The sequence below is a fragment of the Syngnathus scovelli genome, chromosome 20 (genome assembly GCF_024217435.2).
Source record: "Syngnathus scovelli strain Florida chromosome 20, RoL_Ssco_1.2, whole genome shotgun sequence".
Lineage (NCBI taxonomy): Eukaryota > Metazoa > Chordata > Actinopteri > Syngnathiformes > Syngnathidae > Syngnathus > Syngnathus scovelli.
Window position 1 is genome coordinate 7373557 of NC_090866.1, and position 21880 is coordinate 7395436.

Consider the following 21880-nt stretch of genomic DNA (forward strand, 5'->3'; position numbering starts at 1 on the left):
CATAGTACACCCTGAACTGGTCACCCATTGATCACAGGCTTCATGCTGTATAGACAAACAACCATTAACCGTGGCTCAGTAACCAGAGGGTCGGCTGTTTTGATTATGTTAATGAGATGCGGGTTTATAAAAAGCTAGAAGCTAGACGGCACTGACAATGAGCAGGCACCACTGCTTCAAGAACTAATATTCACATTAGATTAACAGGTAAGATAACAGGAACACGTCTGAAAGTGCTTCTTTCTTAAATGTTCTGTTAATGAGTCGGTCTAGTCTTACGTTGGGGTTACATTCTATTTTAACAGAATTGTCCTTTTAAATGCTACTACTGTTATCAAATGTGATTTATTGTATTCTTAGGGATAACGCTGTGTTTTAACAGCAGTTTTTTTTTAAATGCTAATATTGTGGAACATTATTCTTTTAAATGCTATTAATGTTGATCATTATTGCAGAAATCTTAAACCATGGAACCTGATTCGTTCCGGAACAAGACTGATGCTACAAATCCCAAACATCCTTGTTACGAGTCTTCCAATTCATCCTGGATATTTACAAGTGACCCTTCTATAACATGTATCTTGGGATATTGCGTACTTGCTTTTTTGTCTATTGCTACAATATGTGGAAATCTTCTTGTAATAATCTCAGTTGTGTACTTCAAACAACTTCACACTCCTACTAACTACTTTATTCTGTCTCTAGCTTTTGCTGACTTACTCGTCGGTCTTTTGGTTTTTCCCTTCAGTATGACCTTTACTGTGACCTCGTGTTTTTTTGACAACAATTTCATCTGTAAAATCCGAGATATATTCGACGTGTCGTTGTGCACGTCATCAATTTTGCATTTATGTTGCATATCTATTGACAGATATTATGCTGTGTGTCAGCCTCTGGCATATAGATCCAAAATAACTGCTCAAGTAGCTCTTTCTATGATTCTTGTGTGCTGGGGTATTGCCGTTGTGATTGCAATCTGTATTATAATAGGAGGATACAGCCAAGGAACATGTGAGGAAATGTGCTCTGTTACAGTTATTTTATCCAACATTATGGGACCTGTTTTGGCTTTTTACCTACCTGCAGTCATTATGAGCTGCATCTACTTGAAGATTTTTTTTGTAGCTCAGAGGCAGGTGAGCAGCATCCAGATCTCAAACTCTATGAGTAAGATAGAGAGGAAAGCTACCAAAACCCTGGCCATTGTTATGGGAGTGTTTTTATTATTCATGTCTCCTTACTTTTTTTGTGTTGTCTTTCAGCCACTCTTCTCTCACCCCCTGTCCATTCCTGTGATTGAAACATTGAACTGGCTCACGTTATCTAATTCAATGCTGAATCCTTTTATTTATGCTTTCTTTTATAACTGGTTCCGGTCTGCTTTTAAAATGATTATAACTGGGAAAATATTTCAAGGTAATTTGGGTGATTCCATATTGATTTGATCGGAGAGAGGGGGGGGGGGGGGCATGCCATTGTGAAATATAGTATGTTAAATGTTTTGACATTTGTAGCGACTAAATATTATCATATAATGTCCACATGATGACTAAGTAGGATGTTTTCAGATTTTTTTAGGGTTGATACATTATTTTGTATCTGTTTCCACAACCTTGTAAAACAAAGAGCTAAGACGCTCTGTAATGATTAACCAGTTCTCAGAGGTGACCCCCGAAACCTGTTCATTCTCACCTCCACCTTGCTTTCTCTGAATAAATAGTCTCTTGCGAAAGGTGAAAGTCTGGCTGCTTTCAAGCACCTCTGTATCATACAAAGTGATGAAGGCTTTAACCACTAGCAAGTGCTAAAAAGAACAAATTGTCTCCAGTGTGATTCATGCAAAGAAGGCAAAGAACTCTATCATGATTGACTTGTGGGGATGGGCTTTAGTATTTTTTTTTTTTTTTTTTTTTAAATATCCAATAAAATGTGAGAAACTAAAGTCAGAATTCTGACTAATTTGGGGGGGTCATGCCGTTGTGAAACATATTAAAGTCAGAATTCTGAGGAAAAAAGTCAGAATCCTGTCACCCCCCTTTTTTGTCTTCACTGGCCCTAACCCTCTTCCGTACTGATTAATTAACATAATGTCTACGTTTTTCATAAATGACTAACGGTTTTCCCAAAGTTTTTTCCCCCACGTATATGCACATTTACATTTTATAAAATAAATGTAGTATTTTACAAATGCTATTACTTTACTAGCTCGTCAATGGAAACGTTACTCACCTTACTACTTGATGTTGCACTCTGTTGTTTTCTCAAAGATTGTGCAATCCAACACCAACATTGTCATGATCATGGGTCATGATCAGATATTCCTAGATCTGTTGATAACAACATTCAAATACAGAATTTGGGTATGCATGAAAGTTGACTTGAGAGCGTGCATGTTAAGTGCCGAGGGGAATCGTGGAAATTAGTTGCAGGGTCGCACAAAAAAGGACAGACTAAATACATGCAAAAATATCAACAGTAATGAGACAAAAACACAAAGCTTTGCAACTATGTTTGTATAAATTAATATAGAATTAATATAGAATATTTAGACACTGCTGTTTCAGTATTTATTTTCTAGGGTTGCAAACATACATACAACATACAATGTCCATTCGTCACATTACACAACTATATGATTTGAAGATTATGTATGTTTTAATCACAAAGAATGTTTGTTTTGTTCATTTAGGATTAGATAAGCATTGAACCGTTAATCATTATTATTGTAAAGCATATAATGAGGTTCAGGTTTTCTTTTAACTTTTTAGCAGCAAGTTTGCAACATTTGATAAAATACGATTCAATAATAAAGTGAGACAATGCAAATTAACTCACTGCCTGACCTGCCACTTAATCACTTAATCAAGATGCCTTGCTGCCTAATTTGAAATGCATCTTAAAACACTTCGACATTCTTTGGCTGAGACTTGGCTTCTCTTGGACTGTTATTGTGTTTTAACAGTTTTTTCTTTTTATTAAATTATTGTTTTCCCCGTGTTTTTTTATGCATACGTTAATTTTGTTCCATGTCCAGCCCTCTGTTTGCAGCGTGGGTTGCTTTAAGGTCCCCAATAATACAGTTGACTTGTATGTTCTTTAAAACTGCCTTTCCAAAAACTCACCCATAATGCACCCCTGTAATCTACGCCTATGGCAAGGCAGCATAGTACACCCTGAACTGATCACCCATTGATCACAGGCTTCATGCTGTATAGACAAACAACCATTAACCGTGGCTCAGTAACCGGAGGGTCGGCTGTTTTGATTATGTTAATGAGATGCGGGTTTATAAAAAGCTAGAAGCTAGACGGCACTGACAATGAGCAGGCACCACTGCTTCAAGAACTAATATTCACAGGTAAGATAACAGGAACACGTCTGAAAGTGCTTCTTTCTTAAATGTTCTGTTAATGAGTCAATCTAGTATTATGTTGGGGTCACATTCTATTTTAACAGAATTGTCCTTTTAAATGCTAATACTGTTGTCAAATGTGATTTACTGTATTTTTAGGGGTAACGCTCCATTTTACCAGCAGTTTTTATAAATGCTAATATTGTGGAACATTATTATTTTAAATGCTATTAATGTTCATCATTATTGCAGGAATCTTAAAGCATGGAACCGGATTTGTTCCGGAACAAGACTGATGCTACAAATCCCAAACATCCTTGTTACGAGTCTTCCAATTCTTCCTTGATATTTACAAGTGACCCTTCTATAACATGTATCTTAGGATATTGTGTACTTGCTTTTTTGTCTATTGCTACAATATGTGGAAATCTTCTTGTAATAATCTCAGTTGTGTACTTCAAACAACTTCACACTCCTACTAACTATTTTATTCTGTCTCTAGCTTTTGCTGACTTACTCGTTGGTCTTTTGGTTTTTCCCTTCAGTATGACCTTTACTGTGACCTCGTGTTTTCTTGACAACAATGTCATCTGTAAAATCCGAGATATATTCGACGTGTCGTTGTGCACGTCATCGATTTTGAATTTATGTTGCATATCTATTGACAGATATTACGCTGTGTGTCAGCCTCTGGCATATAGATCCAAAATAACTGCTCAAGTAGCTCTGTCTATGATTCTTGTGTGCTGGGTTACTGCCATTGTAATTGCACTCTGTATTATAATAGGAGGATACAGCCAAGGAACATGCGAGGAAATGTGCTCTGTTACTGTTATTTTGTCAAACATTATGGGACCTGTTTTGTCTTTTTACCTACCTGCAGTCATTATGAGTTGCATCTACTTGAAGATTTTTTTTGTAGCTCAGAGGCAGGTGAGCAGCATCCAGATCTCAAACTCTATGAGTAAGGTAGAGAGGAAAGCTACCAAAACCCTGGCCATTGTTATGGGAGTGTTTTTATTATTCATGTCTCCTTACTTTTTTTGTGTTGTCTTTCAGCCACTCTTCTCTCAGCCCCTGTCGATTCCTGCAATTGAAACATTGAACTGGCTGACGTTATCTAATTCAATGCTGAATCCTTTTATTTATGCTTTCTTTTATAACAGGTTCAGGTCTGCTTTTAAAATGATTATAACTGGGAAAATATTTCAAGGTAATTTGGGTGATTCCATATTGATTTGATCGGAGGGGGGGGGCATGCCATTGTGAAATATAGTATGTTAAATGTTTTGACATTTGTAGCGACTAAATATTATCATATAATGTCCACATGATGACCAAGTAGGATGTTTTCTGATTTTTTTAGGATTGATACATTATTTTGTATCTGTTTCCACAACCTTGTAAAACAAAGAGCTAAGACGCTCTGTAATGATTAACCAGTTTGCAGAGGTGACCCCCGAAACCTGTTCATTCTCACCTCCACCTTGCTTTCTCTGAATAAATAGTCTCTTGCGAAAGGTGAAAGTCTGGCTGCTTTCAAGCACCTCTGTATCATACAAGGTGATGAAGGCCTCCACTTGCAAGTGCTAAAAAGAGCAAATTGTCTCCAGTGTGATTCATGCAAAGAAGGCAAAGAACTCTATCATGATTGACTTGTGGGGATGGGCTTTAGTTTTTTGTTTTTTTTAAAATATCCAATAAAATGTGAGAAACTAAAGTCAGAATTCTGACTATTTGGGGGGGGTCATGCCGTTGTGAAACATATTAAAGGGTTCTCCTCTGCAAAATGAACAATCTTAGCCGCCCTGCACAGCACCGGACTTAGCAGAGTTTACTGAGAAGGGACAGAAATGTGTTCAGCTGTAGCTGAACCACATCTAGCCAAGCCTTGTAACTAATTGGCTTGTAGCCACGATAAGAAGAAGAACTCCAATTCATTAAATCCATCGATCGTCCTTTATGTAAACAATGCCGCATGTACGCCGCGCCGCTGACGTCGGACTCGTCGTGAGTTGCATTTCTAATTATTCCACAGACCCATATAACGATATATAAAGTATATATCATATAACTATCATATAACAACAATATTATCAAACCATCTGTGTCACTCCTAATCATTAAATCCATCAATCAAATTCCTCATCCTTTATGTCGACAACGCCGCGCGTGCGCCGCACAGATCTAGTATATAACTATATTGTAGCGTTAACAAAGTACCAGGAAAGACGTGGGTTTGGTAAACGCCTCTTCATTTAACAAAACAAGACTTCAACAAGCCAACAACTACTGAACTGTAATGATAAAAACATATACAAGTTGCTACACGAAATAAAATATATCAGTTCAACAAGCCAACAACTACTGAACTGGAATGATAAAAACATATACAAGTTGCTACACGAAATAAAATATATCAAATAACTATAACATAAACACGTTTTTCAAAACTTGTCACTCCAAATTATTAAATCCTTCAAACGCGGGGCCCTTCGTCATCTTCGTCATCCCGTGATCGAATCCTTTGTCCTTTATGTAAACAATCGCGCGTGCCGCGCCGCTGACGTCACTTGCAGTTCAAATTACAGTAATCCCTTGCTACATCGCGGTTCGTTTATCGCGGTTTCACTACATCGCGGATTTTTGAATTTTGAAAATTTGTGGAAAAAAATCACATATAAGTCGCTCCTGAGTATAAGTCGCCCCTCCACCCAGACTATGGGAAAAAAAACGCGACTTATAGTCCGAAAATTACGGTATATGATTTCAAGATTACGTATGTTTTAATCACAAAGAATGTTTGCTTTGTTCATTTAGGATTAGATAAGCATTGAACTGTTAATCATTATTATTGTAAAGCATATAATGAGGTCCAGGTTTTCTTTTAACTTTTTAGCAGCAAGTTTGCAACATTTGATAAAATAAAATTCAATAATAAAGTGAGAGAATGCAAATTAACGCACTGCCTGACCTGCCACTTAATCAATCACTTAATCAAAATGCCTTGCTGCCTACTTTGAAATTCATCTTAAAACACTGAGACATTCTTTGGCTGAGACTTGGTTTTGCTTGGACTGTTATTGTGTTTTAACAGTTTTTTCTTTTTATTAAATTATTGTTTTCCCTGTGTTTTTTTATGCACAAGTTAATTTTGTTCCATGTCCAGCCCTCTGTTTGCAGCGTGGGTTTCTTTAAGGTCCCCAATAATACAGTTGACTTGTATGTTCTTTAAAACTGCCTTTCCAAAAACTCACCCATAATGCACCCCTGTAATTTATGCCTATGGCAAGGCAGCATAGTACACCCTGAACTGATCACCCATTGATCACAGGCTTCATGCTGTATAGACAAACAACCATTAACCGTGGCTCAGTAACCGGAGGGTCGGCTGTTTTGATTATGTTAATGAGATGCGGGTTTATAAAAAGCTAGAAGCTAGACGGCACTGACAATGAGCAGGCACCACTGCTTCAAGAACTAATATTCACAGGTAAGATAACAGGAACACGTCTGAAAGTGCTTCTTTCTTAAATGTTCTGTTAATGAGTCAATCTAGTCCCATGTTGGGGTTACATTCTATTTTAACAGAATTGTCCTTTTAAATGCTAATACTGTTGTCAAATGTGATTTACTGTATTTTTAGGGGTAATGCTTTGTTTTAACAGCAGTTTTTTTTTTAATGCTAATACTGTGGAACATTATTATTTTAAATGCTATTAATGTTGATCATTATTGCAGGAATCTTAAAGCATGGAACCGGATTCGTTCCGGAACAAGACTGATGCTACAAATCCCAAACATCCTTGTTACGAGTCTTCCAATTCATCCTTGATATTTACAAGTGACCCTTCTATAACATGTATTTTAGGATATTGTGGACTTGCTTTTTTGTCTATTGCTACAATATGTGGAAATCTTCTTGTAATAATCTCAGTTGTGTACTTCAAACAACTTCACACTCCTACTAACTATTTTATTCTGTCTCTAGCTTTTGCTGATTTACTTGTCGGTCTTTTAGTTTTTCCCTTCAGTATGACCTTTACTGTGACCTCGTGTTTTCTTGACAGCAATGTCATCTGTAAAATCCGAGACATAGTCGACGCGTCGTTGTGCACGTCATCGATTTTGCATTTATGTTGCATATCTATTGACAGATATTATGCTGTGTGTCAGCCTCTGGCATATAGATCCAAAATAACTGCTCAAGTAGCTCTGTCTATGATTCTTGTGTGCTGGGTTACTGCCATTGTAATTGCACTCTGTATTATAATAGGAGGATACAACCGAGGAACATGCGAGGAAATGTGCTCTATTACAGTCATTTTATCAAACATTATGGGACCTGTTTTGTCTTTTTACCTACCTGCAGTCATTATGAGCTGCATCTACTTGAAGATTTTTTTTGTAGCTCAGAGGCAGGTGAGAAGCATCCAGATCTCAAACTCTGTGAGTAAGGTAGAGAGGAAAGCTACCAAAACCCTGGCCATTGTTATGGGAGTGTTTTTATTATTCATGTCTCCTTACTTTTTTTGTGCTGTCTTTCAACCACTTTTCTCTCAGCCCCTGTCGATTCCTGCGATTGAAACATTGAACTGGCTGACGTTATCTAATTCAATGCTGAATCCTTTTATTTATGCTTTCTTTTATAACTGGTTCAGGTCTGCTTTTAAAATGATTATAACTGGGAAAATATTTCAAGGTAATTTGGGTGATTCCATATTGATTTGATGGGGAGGGGGGGGGGCATGCCATTGTGAAATATAGTATGTTAAATGTTTGTGGCGACTAACTATTATCACATAATGTCCACATGATGACTAAGTAGTGCTTTTGGATGTTTTCTGATTTTTTAGGGTTGATACAGTATTTTGATCGTATGACTATGTTGGAATGTTAACTAGAATCATGAACTTTGACTCGTTAAAACTTTCCACATTCCCTGCAGTTGTTGAAACTTTCCAAATGATGCGGAAACATTCTTGCTTAGTTAGTTATCTAAAATGCTCCACTAGTATCTGTTTCCACAACCTTGTAAAACAAAGAGCTAAGACGCTCTGTAATGATTAACCAGTTTGCAGAGGTGACCCCCGAAACCTGTTCATTCTCACCTCCACCCTGCTTTCTCTGAATAGTCTCTTGCAAGAGGCGAAAGTCAGACTGCTTTCAGGCACCTCTGTATCATACAAGGTGATGAAGGCCTCCACTTGCAAGTGCTAAAAAGAGCAAATTGTCTCCAGTGTCGTTCATGCAAAGAAGGTAGAGTGAGGAAAACTCTATCACGATTTACTTGAATGACTAACGGTTTTCCCAAAGTTTTTTCCCCCACGTATATGCACGTTTACATTTTATAAAATAAATGTAGTATTTTACAAATGCTATTACTTTACTGGCTCGTCAATGGAAACGTTACTCACCTTACTACTTGATGTTGCTGCCCTCTGTTGTTTTCTCAAAGATTGTGCAACACACCACCAACATTGTCATGACTTGGGTCATCATCAGATATTAAGAGATCTGTTGATAACAACATTCAAATACAGAATTTGGGTATGCATGAAAGTTGACTTGAGAGAGTGCATGTTAAATGCCGAAGGGGATCGTGGAAATTAGTTGCAGGGTCGCACAAAAAAGGACAGACTAAATACATGCAAAAATATCAACAGTAATGAGACAAAAACACAAAGCTTTGCAACTATGTTTGTATAAATTAATATAGAATTAATATAGAATATTTAGACACTGCTGTTTCAGTATTTATTTTCTAGGGTTGCAAACATACATACAACATAATGTCCATTCGTCACATTACACAACTATATGATTTCAAGATATTTATGTTTTAATCACAAAAATGTTTGTTTGGTTCATTTAGGATTGGATAAGTATTGAACTGTTAATCATTATTATTGTAAAGCAAATAAAGAGGTTCAGTTTTTCTTTTAACTTTTAAGCAGCGAGTTTGCAACATTTGATAAAATATGATTCAATAATAAAGTGAGAGAATGCAAATTAACGCACTCAGTGCCAACTGTAGCGCTGCCTCCAGCGACCCCTCCTCTTCGTCCTTTAGGGGATTTGTAGTTTTTACTCCCAAGAAACTCCGTCAACTGTTGGAGAGGTTTTTTGAAGAGAAAACTACAATTCCCTCCGAGCTCCTCGAAAGTGCTGCTTGTCAATATGGCTGTTGTCAGACAGACAAAGCGGAGAGGCAAATAATTCGCCTCTGATTAGAAATCCTTGAGAAAAAAAGAGTCGAACGGGGCACTGACATCAAACTGCGTTATTACCGGGCCTCGGTTTAAGTCGAGGTGATCTTTTGATCGTTTCTTCAAGTTAGATGGTGAAGTGGACAATATAAACCGAGGTAAGTGTTGTAGTTTGGCATACAATGCACTGGAAATGTTGTAATATTAATATCAATTCATCGCTAGCAGCAGCGACAGTCGCCGCCGCCGCCGCGTCTAACGTCAGCAAGTCATCGCGTTGGCACGGTTAGCATGTATTGCTAACTAGTGCATACCGCATGCATGTTGCCGAACCCGTTTATTTGCTGTTATTACTTTTTAATGGTTCCTGCAGGCCTATGCGGTTGTCAAAAATATGGTTGGAATTTGTGTAGTGGTTTAAAGCTGGTTTATTTGACGTCACCTCGTACAGTATCCGTCTGCTATACATTTGCTAACATTAGCTATTTGGGCAAAGGGCGTGAAAAATGGCATCGCCGTAAAGCTTGGTTTGCTGTTCTTGATTTAACCTAAGACAAATTTGGGGTTCCAACTATGCGACCCTAACTACAACTAAAAGTCATGTTGGGCAGGTATTAAACTAAGTAGAAACTAGGTAACAGTAGTGAGAGACACAATGTTAAATAAACATTGTCTCTATGATTTTCCGAGTTCAAATATATTTTCTCCTTCAATGCAAAGTTGCATTGAATGCGTCTTCCGATTAAAAAAAAGCTCCCATCCACTTACAGTGCATAAAAAGTCTGCACACCTCAGGTTTGTGTTCAAAAGATTTTTCGTGTTATTGGATCCAATAATCTTTACAACCCAAATGTAAGTTGGCAGTCTATCAGCCCTCTTTTTGCAAAACAAATGCTCCAAATTGGGAGGGCGTCACCTATGCACAATCCTCTCCTGCTGGGGTTGGCCATATTAAAACTATTATTTACATAATGTTTACATTCTTTACAACATTGTCATACTGAACATCTTCACCTTTAGTATTCTAGCGGAAGTCTGGAGGTTTCACACTAATGCTGATTAGCAATTTTGAACTGTTCATAATTCATAACAATTTGACAAAGGCGCCACTTTCAGCTGGGAAAAAAAAATCTGTGTTATTTTGGTGACAAGCAATGTTGTGTTTGTGCTAAACAGACTCTTTGGAATCGTGGCCAAGAAGATCAACCAGGATCTGACATTAAACATTTCTGAGTGTTGGCCAACTGGCCCATATTATGCCATATTGATATATATAAGGGTGTGCACACTTACACAACCACATTTCAGTTGCTTACATTTATTTACATTCTCAGCATGTTTTTCCAGCAGAGTTAAACAGGTTATAGATAACAATCATGGTGGAAAAAGTTTTGGAATGATAAATATGTTGGTCTCTTTTATATAGTATCACAAATCATGCAATTGAACAAGAGTGTGTAGACTTTTGATAACAACTGTTAGTGTTGTGTTTTGTGTGCAGGTCTTGAATTCCATCATTTAAATTTGTTGCAATCTGTTAATAGTTAACTCTGTAAATGCTTGAACACGGATGGCTAATGATCACTCAGTGTCTGTTTTGGGAGTAAGCAAGTGCGCACAAAATCCAAACGTAACACAAAGTGTACTGCAGTCTTATTCTAGACACATTGATTTTTTTAGCATAGCAAATTGCTTATGAAAAGCATTGAGCGTGGGTGGTGCGCATGTCCAGGAGCTGTTAAAGAATGGCCGTCAGAATGTTAAGATCGAATCAGCTGTCAAGGTGACTCTGGCACTCGGCGTGTGTTGCTCGCTGGTTCCCAAAAATAGCTGATATATATTTTTTTTATGCCTAGCCCCTCCCATCCTTTTTCTTTTCACACTTCTATCTCTCACTCTTCATTTTCTTATCTGCTGCTGCTTTATTTTCATCTTGCCGTTTTTGTTCTCTCACTTTCCCTACAGTTTCTCTCGACTTTGCCTTCTATCTTGCCACGCCGCTTCCTGTCGCTGCCTCATCCTTCTCATTTTCTCTGCCCATCTGCAGCTGCGTTCTTTTCCACCCTTTCCTACTTAATCCTCTCATTTCCCCCTTGACAATCCCCTTCATCTGTCTATTTCTGTCTTCTTGCAGTTCTTTGCCTCAGATTCCCTTTGTATTTCCCCTGACATATCCCCCCCCCCCCCCCTTGTCGTTAGGCTCCTAACCATTCCAATTTGTTCTCCAGTTCAGCATCAGGATGTCTGACTTCAGCGAGGAGCCTCGCTTCACTATCGAGCAGATAGATCTGCTGCAGCGGCTGCGCCGCTCCGGCATGACCAAGCAGGAGATCCTGCATGCGCTGGAAACTCTGGACCGGCTGGACCGGGAGCACGGCGACAAGTTCGGTCGCCGCACCTCATCCATCCTCTCTTCCTCCTCCGCCTACATGGTAGGCGGGACCAACAGCTGCACCAACAACTCTGCCTCCAACAACACTGCCTCCGCAACCACCACCTCTTCCGTGACGTGCAACGGCGCCATCAACAATGGCGAAGATGGCGTCGGTGACCACTCCGCAACCACTGCCTCCTCTACGACCTCCAAGATATCCACAGCCACGCAGACGCAGTTTGGCAGCAACGGCGGGGGGCTCTCGCCCTCTCTTAGTAACAACTATGACACCTCCCCACCTCCAGCGCCGCCGCCACCCTCCACCATCTTGCCCTCACCTGTCTCACTGGTGGCGTTGTCACAGAATGGGCGTGACAGTCTAGCCGCCACACCCAACGGAAAGCTGTCTCCTCCTCGCTACCCCGTCAACAGCGCCGCAGCAGTAAGAACCTTTGGGTTCGAGCCTATAGAAGAGGACCTTGATGTTGACGATAAAGTGGAGGAGCTGATGAGGTCAGTAGAAAAAAGACTGAGGGCCCTCAATTCAATTAAACTGAGTTTTACTAAACTCAGAACTCTGCTTTGTTTTAAATTCAGATTAACTCATTTTAAACTTTGTTTAACTACTCTGATTAGCGCTAATCTTAGATTAAATTAAATGAATGTACAGTATTAACTTGTTTACAGCTGCTGAACTGACTGAGGATCCAAATCAGGGCGAAGAAGAATATGTGACGTGATCACAATCAAAGTAATCAGTTCAATTTTGCTGAAATCCCTTGCAAGTTTATATATTCTGTGATGCTTCAAGAGAGCGTGGGCAGAAGTAACAGTGTTATTTACAATGTACCTGCGTTCATAATATTTAATTACAAAGAAAAACATCACCTAATTTATGTTGGGTTGCAGGGAAGATTTTCCGTCCCACCTCAGGCATTTTTATTGGATTGACTTTGCAAAATGTCAAATAACATTAGGGCTCCAAATCACATGCTCACTGTAGCATTGTAGTAGCTACTCAGGGCCATTAAGATCCATCAGTATTCTCCCGTTATCCACCTTTTCCTCAGCCTCTAAGCACTTACACATTAGCCCTCTCCTACCACCGTTAACCTCTAATGCCGTCATGCTTTGGGCCGGGTATTGATTTAGAGTTTCAAACTCGATTCAATTCACAAATGCCCGATATGATTCACATTGATTTTCAATTCAGTTTAGGGTTTCATGCGGTATCAATTTTTCTTTCATATTGGAGATGGTCTCAGAAGAACCAATCCAGCAGATAGAAGAAACATCTAACTTGGTGCATCAGTAAAACTATGATGCAGTTACAGTAATCATGTCTGTTAATGAACATGACTTGATCAAAACAATAATACTTTATATCAGTGGTTTTCAACTGGTTTTGTTCACCATTATAACCAAAAAGCAACTCGGCAAAAACTGCTTTGGCGGAATATTAATTTTATTTTGCAACAAATGAGGATAGACCCATACAGGTTATTTATTTGCATCTGTATGTCTATTTTGGAATTATCGACTACATTTGACACAATTTGGAAACGATTCACAAAATTAGCTGAAAAATAAATCGTCTAAATAATAAATCAATTTTATTAAAAGTTACAATTTTCTATTTTGAATTTCGCAGACCACCTGCAATACTGCCACAACCCACTAGAGAGCCGCGGACCAACAGTTGACAATTCCTGCTTTATAATAATTCCAACCACACATGTAGATTACAGATAGGGTTGCCACCTGTATCCAACAAAATTTCCTGTAAATTGTGACCATTGAATTGACCTTTTTGTTTGTAAACATATTTTCAACTTTTTTATGTGTGTTGTGGACACCTATGGGCAGTGTTATAAGTATGCTTATGTGGAATAAAAACAAGTAATGTAATTTTTCACAGTCGGTAAGAATAACCAAATGTAGTGTAATGTCAAACATCTTACCTGATTGCTTAGACTGTGGTGGGTGCTTAGCTTGTGCCTCTTCTTCTTGCTGCTCTTGGCAGTCCGTCTTTTTGTAGCTAGTAATGGTGGGTTGTTGTTTTCTTTTCTAGGAGGGATAGCAGCATGGTAAAAGAGGAGATTAAAGCCTTTCTGGGGAACCGCCGGATCTCGCAGGCTGTGGTGGCACAAGTCACTGGTAAGTACCAACCACATTTTATTCAGAATATTTTCTGCCATTGTTACTTCTTGATGTCCTATATGAACATTTGTACTTTTAACTTTCACAAAATGGCTGGTGAAGTTGTCAGTTGAAGAAAAATTCTAAATCGGTACAGATGTATTATTTGAAATAACCCAACAGTACATTAGTGATGCAAGGAGCTACATTACAAATATCATTGCATTCTTCTCTTGTCTGCCCTTTTGTTGGCACAATTATTATTCAAGGGATTTGTCTGCTAACTGTGCCAGGGCTTGATGTAAAACACTCACTAATTTGATGTCTGGCTTCCTTCCAGGCATCAGCCAGAGCAGAATCTCCCATTGGCTGCTGCAGCATGGCTCCGACCTGAGTGAGCAGAAGAAGAGGGCCTTCTACCGTTGGTACGCGCTGGAGAAAACTACACCAGGTACAGTTTTACCTAGAAGAAACAAATGCAGAGAATCTGGTGTATTTATAGTTTTAAAGTAAAGATGAAGACTTCTAAAATAAATGAAGCAATGTGAAGTTTCCTCTTAGATGGTTGATGAGATGCTCAAGTGTTGAACATCCTGAAATGGGCCTTCTGATGTGATTAGCGGGATACTATTGTGATTTACAAGTTTATGATGGAATGTGAAAACCTCTTGTTTTATAATTTATGCAGCCAATCTAAGGAGCACTTTCCTTAGAAAAATATGTGATGCTGCGTCACTTAAAATATTTAAAGACAAGCTTTGATATTTTTGAATGGGAAGAGGCAAAGCCCTAAATACTGAAAGGAGGTTTACACACACTTTTAAAGCCACACTTCAATGTGGTTGCTTAAACAAGTGACATGCTGACTTGGCAATTTCCAGTGTAAATGTGTGCTGTATCAACGTATAGACAGGCAGCAGACATCCCACGCCTTGTCCTCTGCGGCATGCTCCTTGGTGGAGGTCTGCCAACGCCATCAGCACTGCAAACTGCTCTTTCGTTGTGAAATTTATGGGCGCAGTGAGCCCCGCCAAGCACCGCGCACACTTCCATCAATGCTGCAGAGGAAACGGATGCCCTTTTAATGCTGATTGCGAGAACTATTGCAGGGTTAACCAGTTTGGGTTGGGTTATGACTCTGCAAATGTGTCCTGTCTTTTAGCTGGGTGTCAATAGTATGGTTGCAGTTGGATGAGTCAGAGTAGGAATTTGGTGTGATAATTTTTTTTCATGTTAAACAAATAGAGAAAAGCCCAAATAAAATTTTCCCTTAATTTAATTATGTAAAAATCTTATCAGGATAAACGTACGTGATTATTGGTACATTAAATTTTGACCATATCGCACAGAAGTACTTGGGTTGTTAAAATTGTGTCCGAATTTTTGTAATCACGGATACATGATTGAAGATAATGTTAAAAATTCTATTTTTTGTTTACACACCACCAGTCTTTCAAGTGGTATGTGTTGGTTTTGGCTTAGACACAATGGTGAAAATCAAAATGTTCCATACAAAATATTCCAAGTGAGAAGTGATGATACCTGTGTATTCTTCTCGAAGCAATGCTCATTTCTTTTTGTGGACGATAGGTGCCACTCTGAACATGCGGCCGGCGCCATTGCCTCTAGAGGAGATGGAGTGGAGGCAAACTCCTCCTCCACTGGCCACAGCCCCGGGAACTTTCCGACTTCGGCGGGGAAGCCGCTTCACTTGGAGGAAGGAGTGTCTGGCTGTGATGGAGAGGTGAAGAGACAAGAGAGTTAAAAGTTTTTAACAAAATCCCATAGATCCACACCCACCAATAAAAACACTGGCTTGATGGTAGAAATTAAAAACACTGTACTTGCTTGTCTTGGCTCATGTGTAAAATAATTCATCAAGCCTGCTCCTTGTGCCATTTATAGCTACTTCAACGACAACCAGTACCCAGATGAAGCCAAAAGGGAGGAAATTGCCAACGCCTGCAATGCTGTTATTCAGAAACCAGGTAAACTACAGGATTTGTAAATTTAGTATGTGAATCACAATGATGGTACTATGTGTAAGTAAAAAAAAAAAAAAAAGCTATCTATGACGCCATCTTCTTTTTTGCATTGCATTGAGTTTGTGGAATGCCACCTCTGATCTTTTTCAGGGAAGAAGCTATCTGATTTGGAGAGGGTCACTTCCCTCAAAGTTTACAACTGGTTCGCGAACCGCCGCAAAGAAATCAAGAGGCGAGCTAACATTGGTAATGTATCTTTGGGAGCAAACAGTTTCTTGGAAGCATTGAAATTTTTTTTATATAATCCTTTATGGGCTTATTACTTATTTAATAAAAAAAATATTTTGTGTATTTTTCATATAACAGAAAAAGTTTGTAATGAGAGGTTGGCTGAAAATACTATTTTAAATCTAATTCTGTTGTAGTTATAGAAGTATCATCAAAGTTGGTTAGAGAAAGGCTCCAAAGTTGATTCTGACTCAACAATTACTCCTGAAACTATCTGTACGTCGGTTTGTATTGCTAAAAGTACCTCAAGTGGCGACTCACTGCTGCACTCCAGTTCTCACTAAGAATCGCCATTGATCGACAGTAAATGTCACACTGTGTCCTTTTCCTCCAAGAAGCCACAATCCTGGAGAGTCATGGGATAGACGTGCAGAGTCCAGGAGGACACTCCAACAGCGACGACATTGACGGGAACGATTTCACAGACCAGGTAAAGCAGCTTCCTTTATCTCCAACAACTTACTGGACCTACCGTCGTCTTGACACTAATACCGCACAGTCATCTAACTCTGAAAAAATATGAAGAGGCGGGGTGCTGAGTGACTAAATATTACTTGGTCCGAATTGTAATTATTGGTAGATTTATTTTACTTCTCAAACTATACTTCTCCTTTTAGGCATGTGATCTGCCATATTTTGACAAGAGACCTCTCAGCCGACAATTTGGCCTTTACCGCTTGGAGCCCAGCTCCCCTACACAGGTAATCTTTAACAGTGGGATAGTCGACAGGATTTGTCTAAAGTTGCCTACCTGTAGTTTGGTGATCCAGTCCAGAAGTCCAGAAATAAAATGGAAATAAAATAAAAAAGCTCTTAATATTCTTGGATAAACAGTTGCACTGTAAAAAGCATATATAAATATAAAATCAAAACCTGTCTGACACATATTGGGGATGAAACTAAAGAAAGTAAAACAGCCGCTGCTGTTTTTTTTTTTTTTTTTTACTACATACATTTCATGTTGTGCTATTTTTACTACCTGAGATGTCACGGAAGGCTTCTAAAAAATGTTTCAAAAGCCTTGTCAAGTGGTCTCGGTTCACTTGTTTGTTGTCCACAAGGCTTTGGGTGATAGCATTCACACTCCACCAAACCAACTGTGCGAGAAGGGCAATCAGCTGAACCAACCTGACAAGTGTGAACACATCTGGATTAAGACAGCTGGCACATCAGTTTATATTCGTGTGGTATAGTTTAGTCCTGATGAAACATTGGAGATACTCAATCTTTAAAATGTTGACGTTACGAGAACATAAATAGCTCAATTTGCTGAACGAATTCACACAATCCTATCAAATAGGTCATTCTTCAATTCAGACGTCCCCAGGGAAAGTGCAGCATAGAGAGAACTTGACTCACTCAACAAATTCTGGGACAAGTGTGACAACTCGCAAATTTAAACTCTTATTCTACCCTTTATCCGCTCTCAGGATGACAACGCCGCTCACAGCGAGCACCAGGATCCCATCTCCTTGGCTGTGGAGATGGCCGCAGTCAATCACACCATCTTGGCCCTGTCTAGAACCGGAGGGGTTCCCAGTGATATCAAGACAGAAGTCCTGGAGGACGACTGAACGGCGAGAGGGGAGGAAGCAACAAGAGGCCAAAGGGACGGAGGAATTTTAAGGTGCATTTCCAGCGCAGGAACCTTACCTGGAAACTTGGAGCTTTTAGAGGACCCTTGTGTGTTTGGACCCCGGGAAGTTTATCTAAGTTCAGTTCAGTGCTAGAAGAAGACCCCTACTTGAGAGGTATTACATACTTCAGGTTTAAAGACAAAAAAGTTCCTGGGCCTCGTAAAAGTACTTTCCAAAAAAAAAAAATCCAGGAACTGAATTTAAGAAATGGTTCCCATGGTCCAAACACGGAACGTTCCTCCAAGAGTTCCTAATTCCAGGGTGTTCCTTGTTCCTTCCGAAACCTTATTCCTTCCCAAAGTGAACCGACATGACTGATCGTCTCAACTTCCTGATGTATTAACTAATCGTACAACTAAAGAAAAAGGATACTACCATCCCTGAAAAAACGATAACATAGAAGTCCTGGCCTTTTCTCACAACCAAGTTCCAGTTGTTTCCCGTCCTCTTCGTCCCCGAACACTCTCCTCTTCTTCTCCTCCCCCACACTCCTCCTTACCTCTTGCAGCCTGGTCGCCTGAGCCAATCCTCACTCAGTCTCACTCAACCTCAGAGACATACTCAATAAATGTGTACTGTATATATGATAGATAGGTTCTTCTAGTTCTCAGTCACCCGAACCTACTGGTGTTCTACCTACCTACTCTCGCAACTCACCCTTGTTATTGTGCAATTAACGACAGGAGAAGCCTCTGGATGATGTCTTGTGGAGAGCGTCTCCTCTGTTAGAATAAATCTGATTGGCAGTTTCTTTACCAGCCATCCCAACGCTCTGAATGTTCTCAGCCCCTCGCCGGATGGAATCGTTGAGGTTTTCTGCTATCAAATGCAAACCTGAAGATGGTTAGCCTTAAGTTCAAACACGCTCACTACAGGACAGCTTTGCATGTCAGGAATCATGAAACGTACTTTAAAAAGATTTTTTTTTTTTTTTAAGTTTCCATTCTGCAGCAGAAAGACTACAATCATCGTGATATTTAGCTCGTTGATGAATTAAGTGCTTGAGGCAATGAAGAATCAGTTAATGTGATAATCAAGCAAACGTAAGCTATCTACTAATGGAATTTGTGCTTTTATGTTAACGCCATCCATGCCAAAGGAAAAGATGCTGTGATGAGGTCGACTCAAAGTCGGCTCTCGGCACCATAGACTGGTCTGACTGCGATCTTCATGGACATCTAAAGCCATTTCTTAGAATGGATTTGGCGTATGTTTTTTTTGGGCCAGTTTGACCCAAATAGGGCAAGTTGTAATGCTTGCTGGCAGAGGCTGGATGTATAAGCGTGACTTGTCCACCTCTATAATGGCCAAAAGAATGTGATAGGATTTTTTGTTTTTTTTTAATAATTAAGTACAGCAAACCTTAAACCCTATGTGGAATTGGTTTGGTCTTTGCCAATGTAATTAGCTCAAAGGTTAAACCACCCCTTTTAAATGCAGGTTTTCCTCACCGTGCGTTGCGCTCTCTAAAAAGAACAGAAGTGTCATTTCTTTGACGACGCGGCAACTTTTCATTCACACTGAGCTTGGCACTTTTTGACCAAAGGAATAGATTTACATCACGGGAAAATGCTTATTTGTGTTATTTTGTTTCACGCAAAATTAGTGGGACGTAATTTGCGCTTCACGTTCTTATATTCACAGTGAAAAGTAATTTATTATTTTTCTCGAGCAATTCATAGAACTGAAAATACTAACAAATAAATGTGGCTTATTAAAACTACTAAATTAATGTACAGCGACATTTAAAAAATGTTTGCAAATTTGCAGACATTTAAAAACAGGACAAAAATTAATTTAAATTGTTGAATTATCCTTGTTAACATAACACTTAAATACATTTTCCCAGTGTAAAACTATTGCTTATCAAGAGGCCCAGGAAAATAATATGTGATGAAATAATAGTTAAACTTGGGAATTGTTGAAATTAACTGATTTGGACGTATCACATCCTGTGTTTGTAATGACAACATCGAAAGTGTTTATCAAAGCTCTCCTTCGTGCATTTCAAAAAGGATTTAAAAAGGATTTTAAGGTAGAAAAAAAAGTATTTATACTCATTTTTATGGCTAATGTACAAAGTGTTTTGAAAAGAATCATGCTTGTTGTTAAATTAAGCCTTTTTAAGTTCACCAGATTTTTTTACATGTATTTTCTATTGTGTCATTCATTATTAGACTGAATGGCAGTCTTCCTGTTTGTGTCTGACTTATTTTGTGAAAGACAAATAACAATGCACCTTACGAGGAAAATGTTAAGCTTTTGACTTCAACTTGATGTGATCTTGTCCCTTCCCCTGAAGCCAGACTGCATTGTGAAATGAGAGCGTTTGGATGTTTCCTATTGTGGGAAGCACTGGCACAGAAAAAGAAAATCACTGAAATATTAGGGCAATAGTCCGGTCCAAAAATAATTGAACCCTCCTTTCCGGTTTTGCCTTGAAACCACCACAATGGACTTGAAGTAAAACAAGATGTGATTGAATTCTAGACCTAAAGACCCTGTTTAGAGAATTGAAAAATGTGTTTTATTATTTAGACAGTACATTTTTGTAAATGCCAATTGCTGAAAATGTGCAAATACTGAGAACTAAGTAGACGTTCAACTGTTTTTCACAAAGGTCTTAAAGCTAGAAGGTCAGTAGACCTTCACTAAATGTACATGTACTGCACCATTTAAGAATGATTAATTATATATTTTTTTATTTTGCTCAAAACAAGATATGATTGATCAAGACATTTAGAAATATTTTTTTTTTACCTTCAAAAAAAGCCATGAGTTGCCTTCATGATTTATGTGTCAAAAAATGTAATTCTAGAACATGTTTTTTTTCTTTTGTTTCCTCTCCCTATTTACAACTGAACTTAATCCAATCACATCATGTTTTTCCAAATCCATTTAACTGTCATTAGTTTTTCCCAAACCCAAGAGTGCAAAATGATCAAATCGTTACTTGACCGTTGAGGAAAAAATTGCCATGTACTTGTGCAAGATGACTTTGGCACACTTAAAAAAATATATAAAGCTCACTTTGTCTTTGCCATGCACACAAGAGTGCATCTGGAGATTCTCACTTGAAGCTGCTTTCAAATAAATTGTTTATATTGTTTCAGAGATTAAATAGCAGTACCAATTTATATCCAACAGTATTTAACCTGAGTGTTCAAGCTTGGCAAAGGCCAGTACGGGATGGACAAAATGAGTGCTCAAGGACTGAATCGGATGTATTTCATTTCCAGTAAGGTGACTGTGCTGAAACAGAGGCTGTAACCCTGACGCTGATATCTTCCCCCCACACACACACAAAAAAAAAATCCCCAGCATTAATACGTACTCCAGTCGTAGTGCTTCTTCTCCAGGGATGTCCTCTTGTGGTACGTCAGGGTTTCCATGTTACAGGTCCCTCCTCCGTGTCCCCTGTAAAACGCCTCATCCGAATATAGCTCAGAAAAAGAGGACTGAATGCTGTTGTTTCAATCTCAAAAGCTATGTTATGTTCAATTTTATTGTATTGCCCATTTTGAAATTTAGTGCCTTTTTTGGACAGTAGACTGTTCTGTAATTAAGATGTAGTATATATACATTTTTGTACAGTTTCTTTGTTCATTTTTTTTAACTTGTGTTTATTTTTAGTATGATATATATACTGTACAAGAGAATAAAGCTATATCACAGAAACCTTTGGATTTACTATTTTGTGTAAATAATCACGTGTTGCTTTATCGCAAATATTTATTCATTAAAAAAAAAGTGTCTGCATTGGTCACTTTTTACTCATGATAGTACTTTAAATTATTGTAAATATTGACAATCGGGTGAGGACAACAAATGTTAGCATGCAGGGGGGCAATGACTTGAATTTCTTCAGTAACTAAGGAATTTGTAAACAAAAAACG

General features: G+C 38.6%; 4 protein-coding genes across 5 annotated transcripts; all 4 read left to right on the top strand.

Annotated features, from left to right (window-relative positions):
• The first annotated feature begins 465 nt into the window (after positions 1 to 465).
• On the top strand, positions 466 to 1445 carry LOC125990099 (trace amine-associated receptor 1-like). Its single transcript, XM_049756832.1, has one exon. It carries the CDS (start codon positions 468 to 470, stop codon positions 1443 to 1445), a length of 978 nt encoding a protein of 325 aa, XP_049612789.1. The 5' UTR covers positions 466 to 467.
• A 2130-nt stretch (positions 1446 to 3575) lies between these two features.
• On the top strand, positions 3576 to 4849 carry LOC125990098 (trace amine-associated receptor 7g-like). The gene has a single exon (XM_049756831.2). The coding sequence runs from the start codon at positions 3617 to 3619 to the stop codon at positions 4592 to 4594; it is 978 nt and encodes a 325-aa protein (XP_049612788.1). The 5' UTR covers positions 3576 to 3616; the 3' UTR covers positions 4595 to 4849.
• A 1878-nt stretch (positions 4850 to 6727) lies between these two features.
• Positions 6728 to 8086, top strand: LOC125990097 (trace amine-associated receptor 1-like). The gene is made up of 2 exons (XM_049756830.2): positions 6728 to 6845; positions 7094 to 8086. Exon 2 carries the CDS (start codon positions 7106 to 7108, stop codon positions 8081 to 8083), a length of 978 nt encoding a protein of 325 aa, XP_049612787.1. The 5' UTR covers positions 6728 to 6845; positions 7094 to 7105; the 3' UTR covers positions 8084 to 8086.
• A 1379-nt stretch (positions 8087 to 9465) lies between these two features.
• On the top strand, positions 9466 to 21662 carry LOC125990091 (homeobox-containing protein 1). 2 transcript variants are annotated; one of them, XM_049756820.2, is made up of 10 exons: positions 9466 to 9719; positions 11790 to 12448; positions 14007 to 14092; positions 14415 to 14525; positions 15665 to 15818; positions 15980 to 16062; positions 16210 to 16305; positions 16686 to 16777; positions 16965 to 17048; positions 17778 to 21662. In XM_049756820.2, the coding sequence occupies exons 2-10, from the start codon at positions 11802 to 11804 to the stop codon at positions 17919 to 17921; spliced, it is 1497 nt and encodes a 498-aa protein (XP_049612777.1). In that variant the 5' UTR covers positions 9466 to 9719; positions 11790 to 11801; the 3' UTR covers positions 17922 to 21662. The 2 variants fall into 2 exon arrangements, with proteins under 2 accessions (XP_049612777.1, XP_049612776.1); XM_049756819.2 differs by having other exon boundaries at positions 9467 to 9719; positions 16683 to 16777.
• The last annotated feature ends 218 nt before the right edge of the window (positions 21663 to 21880 follow it).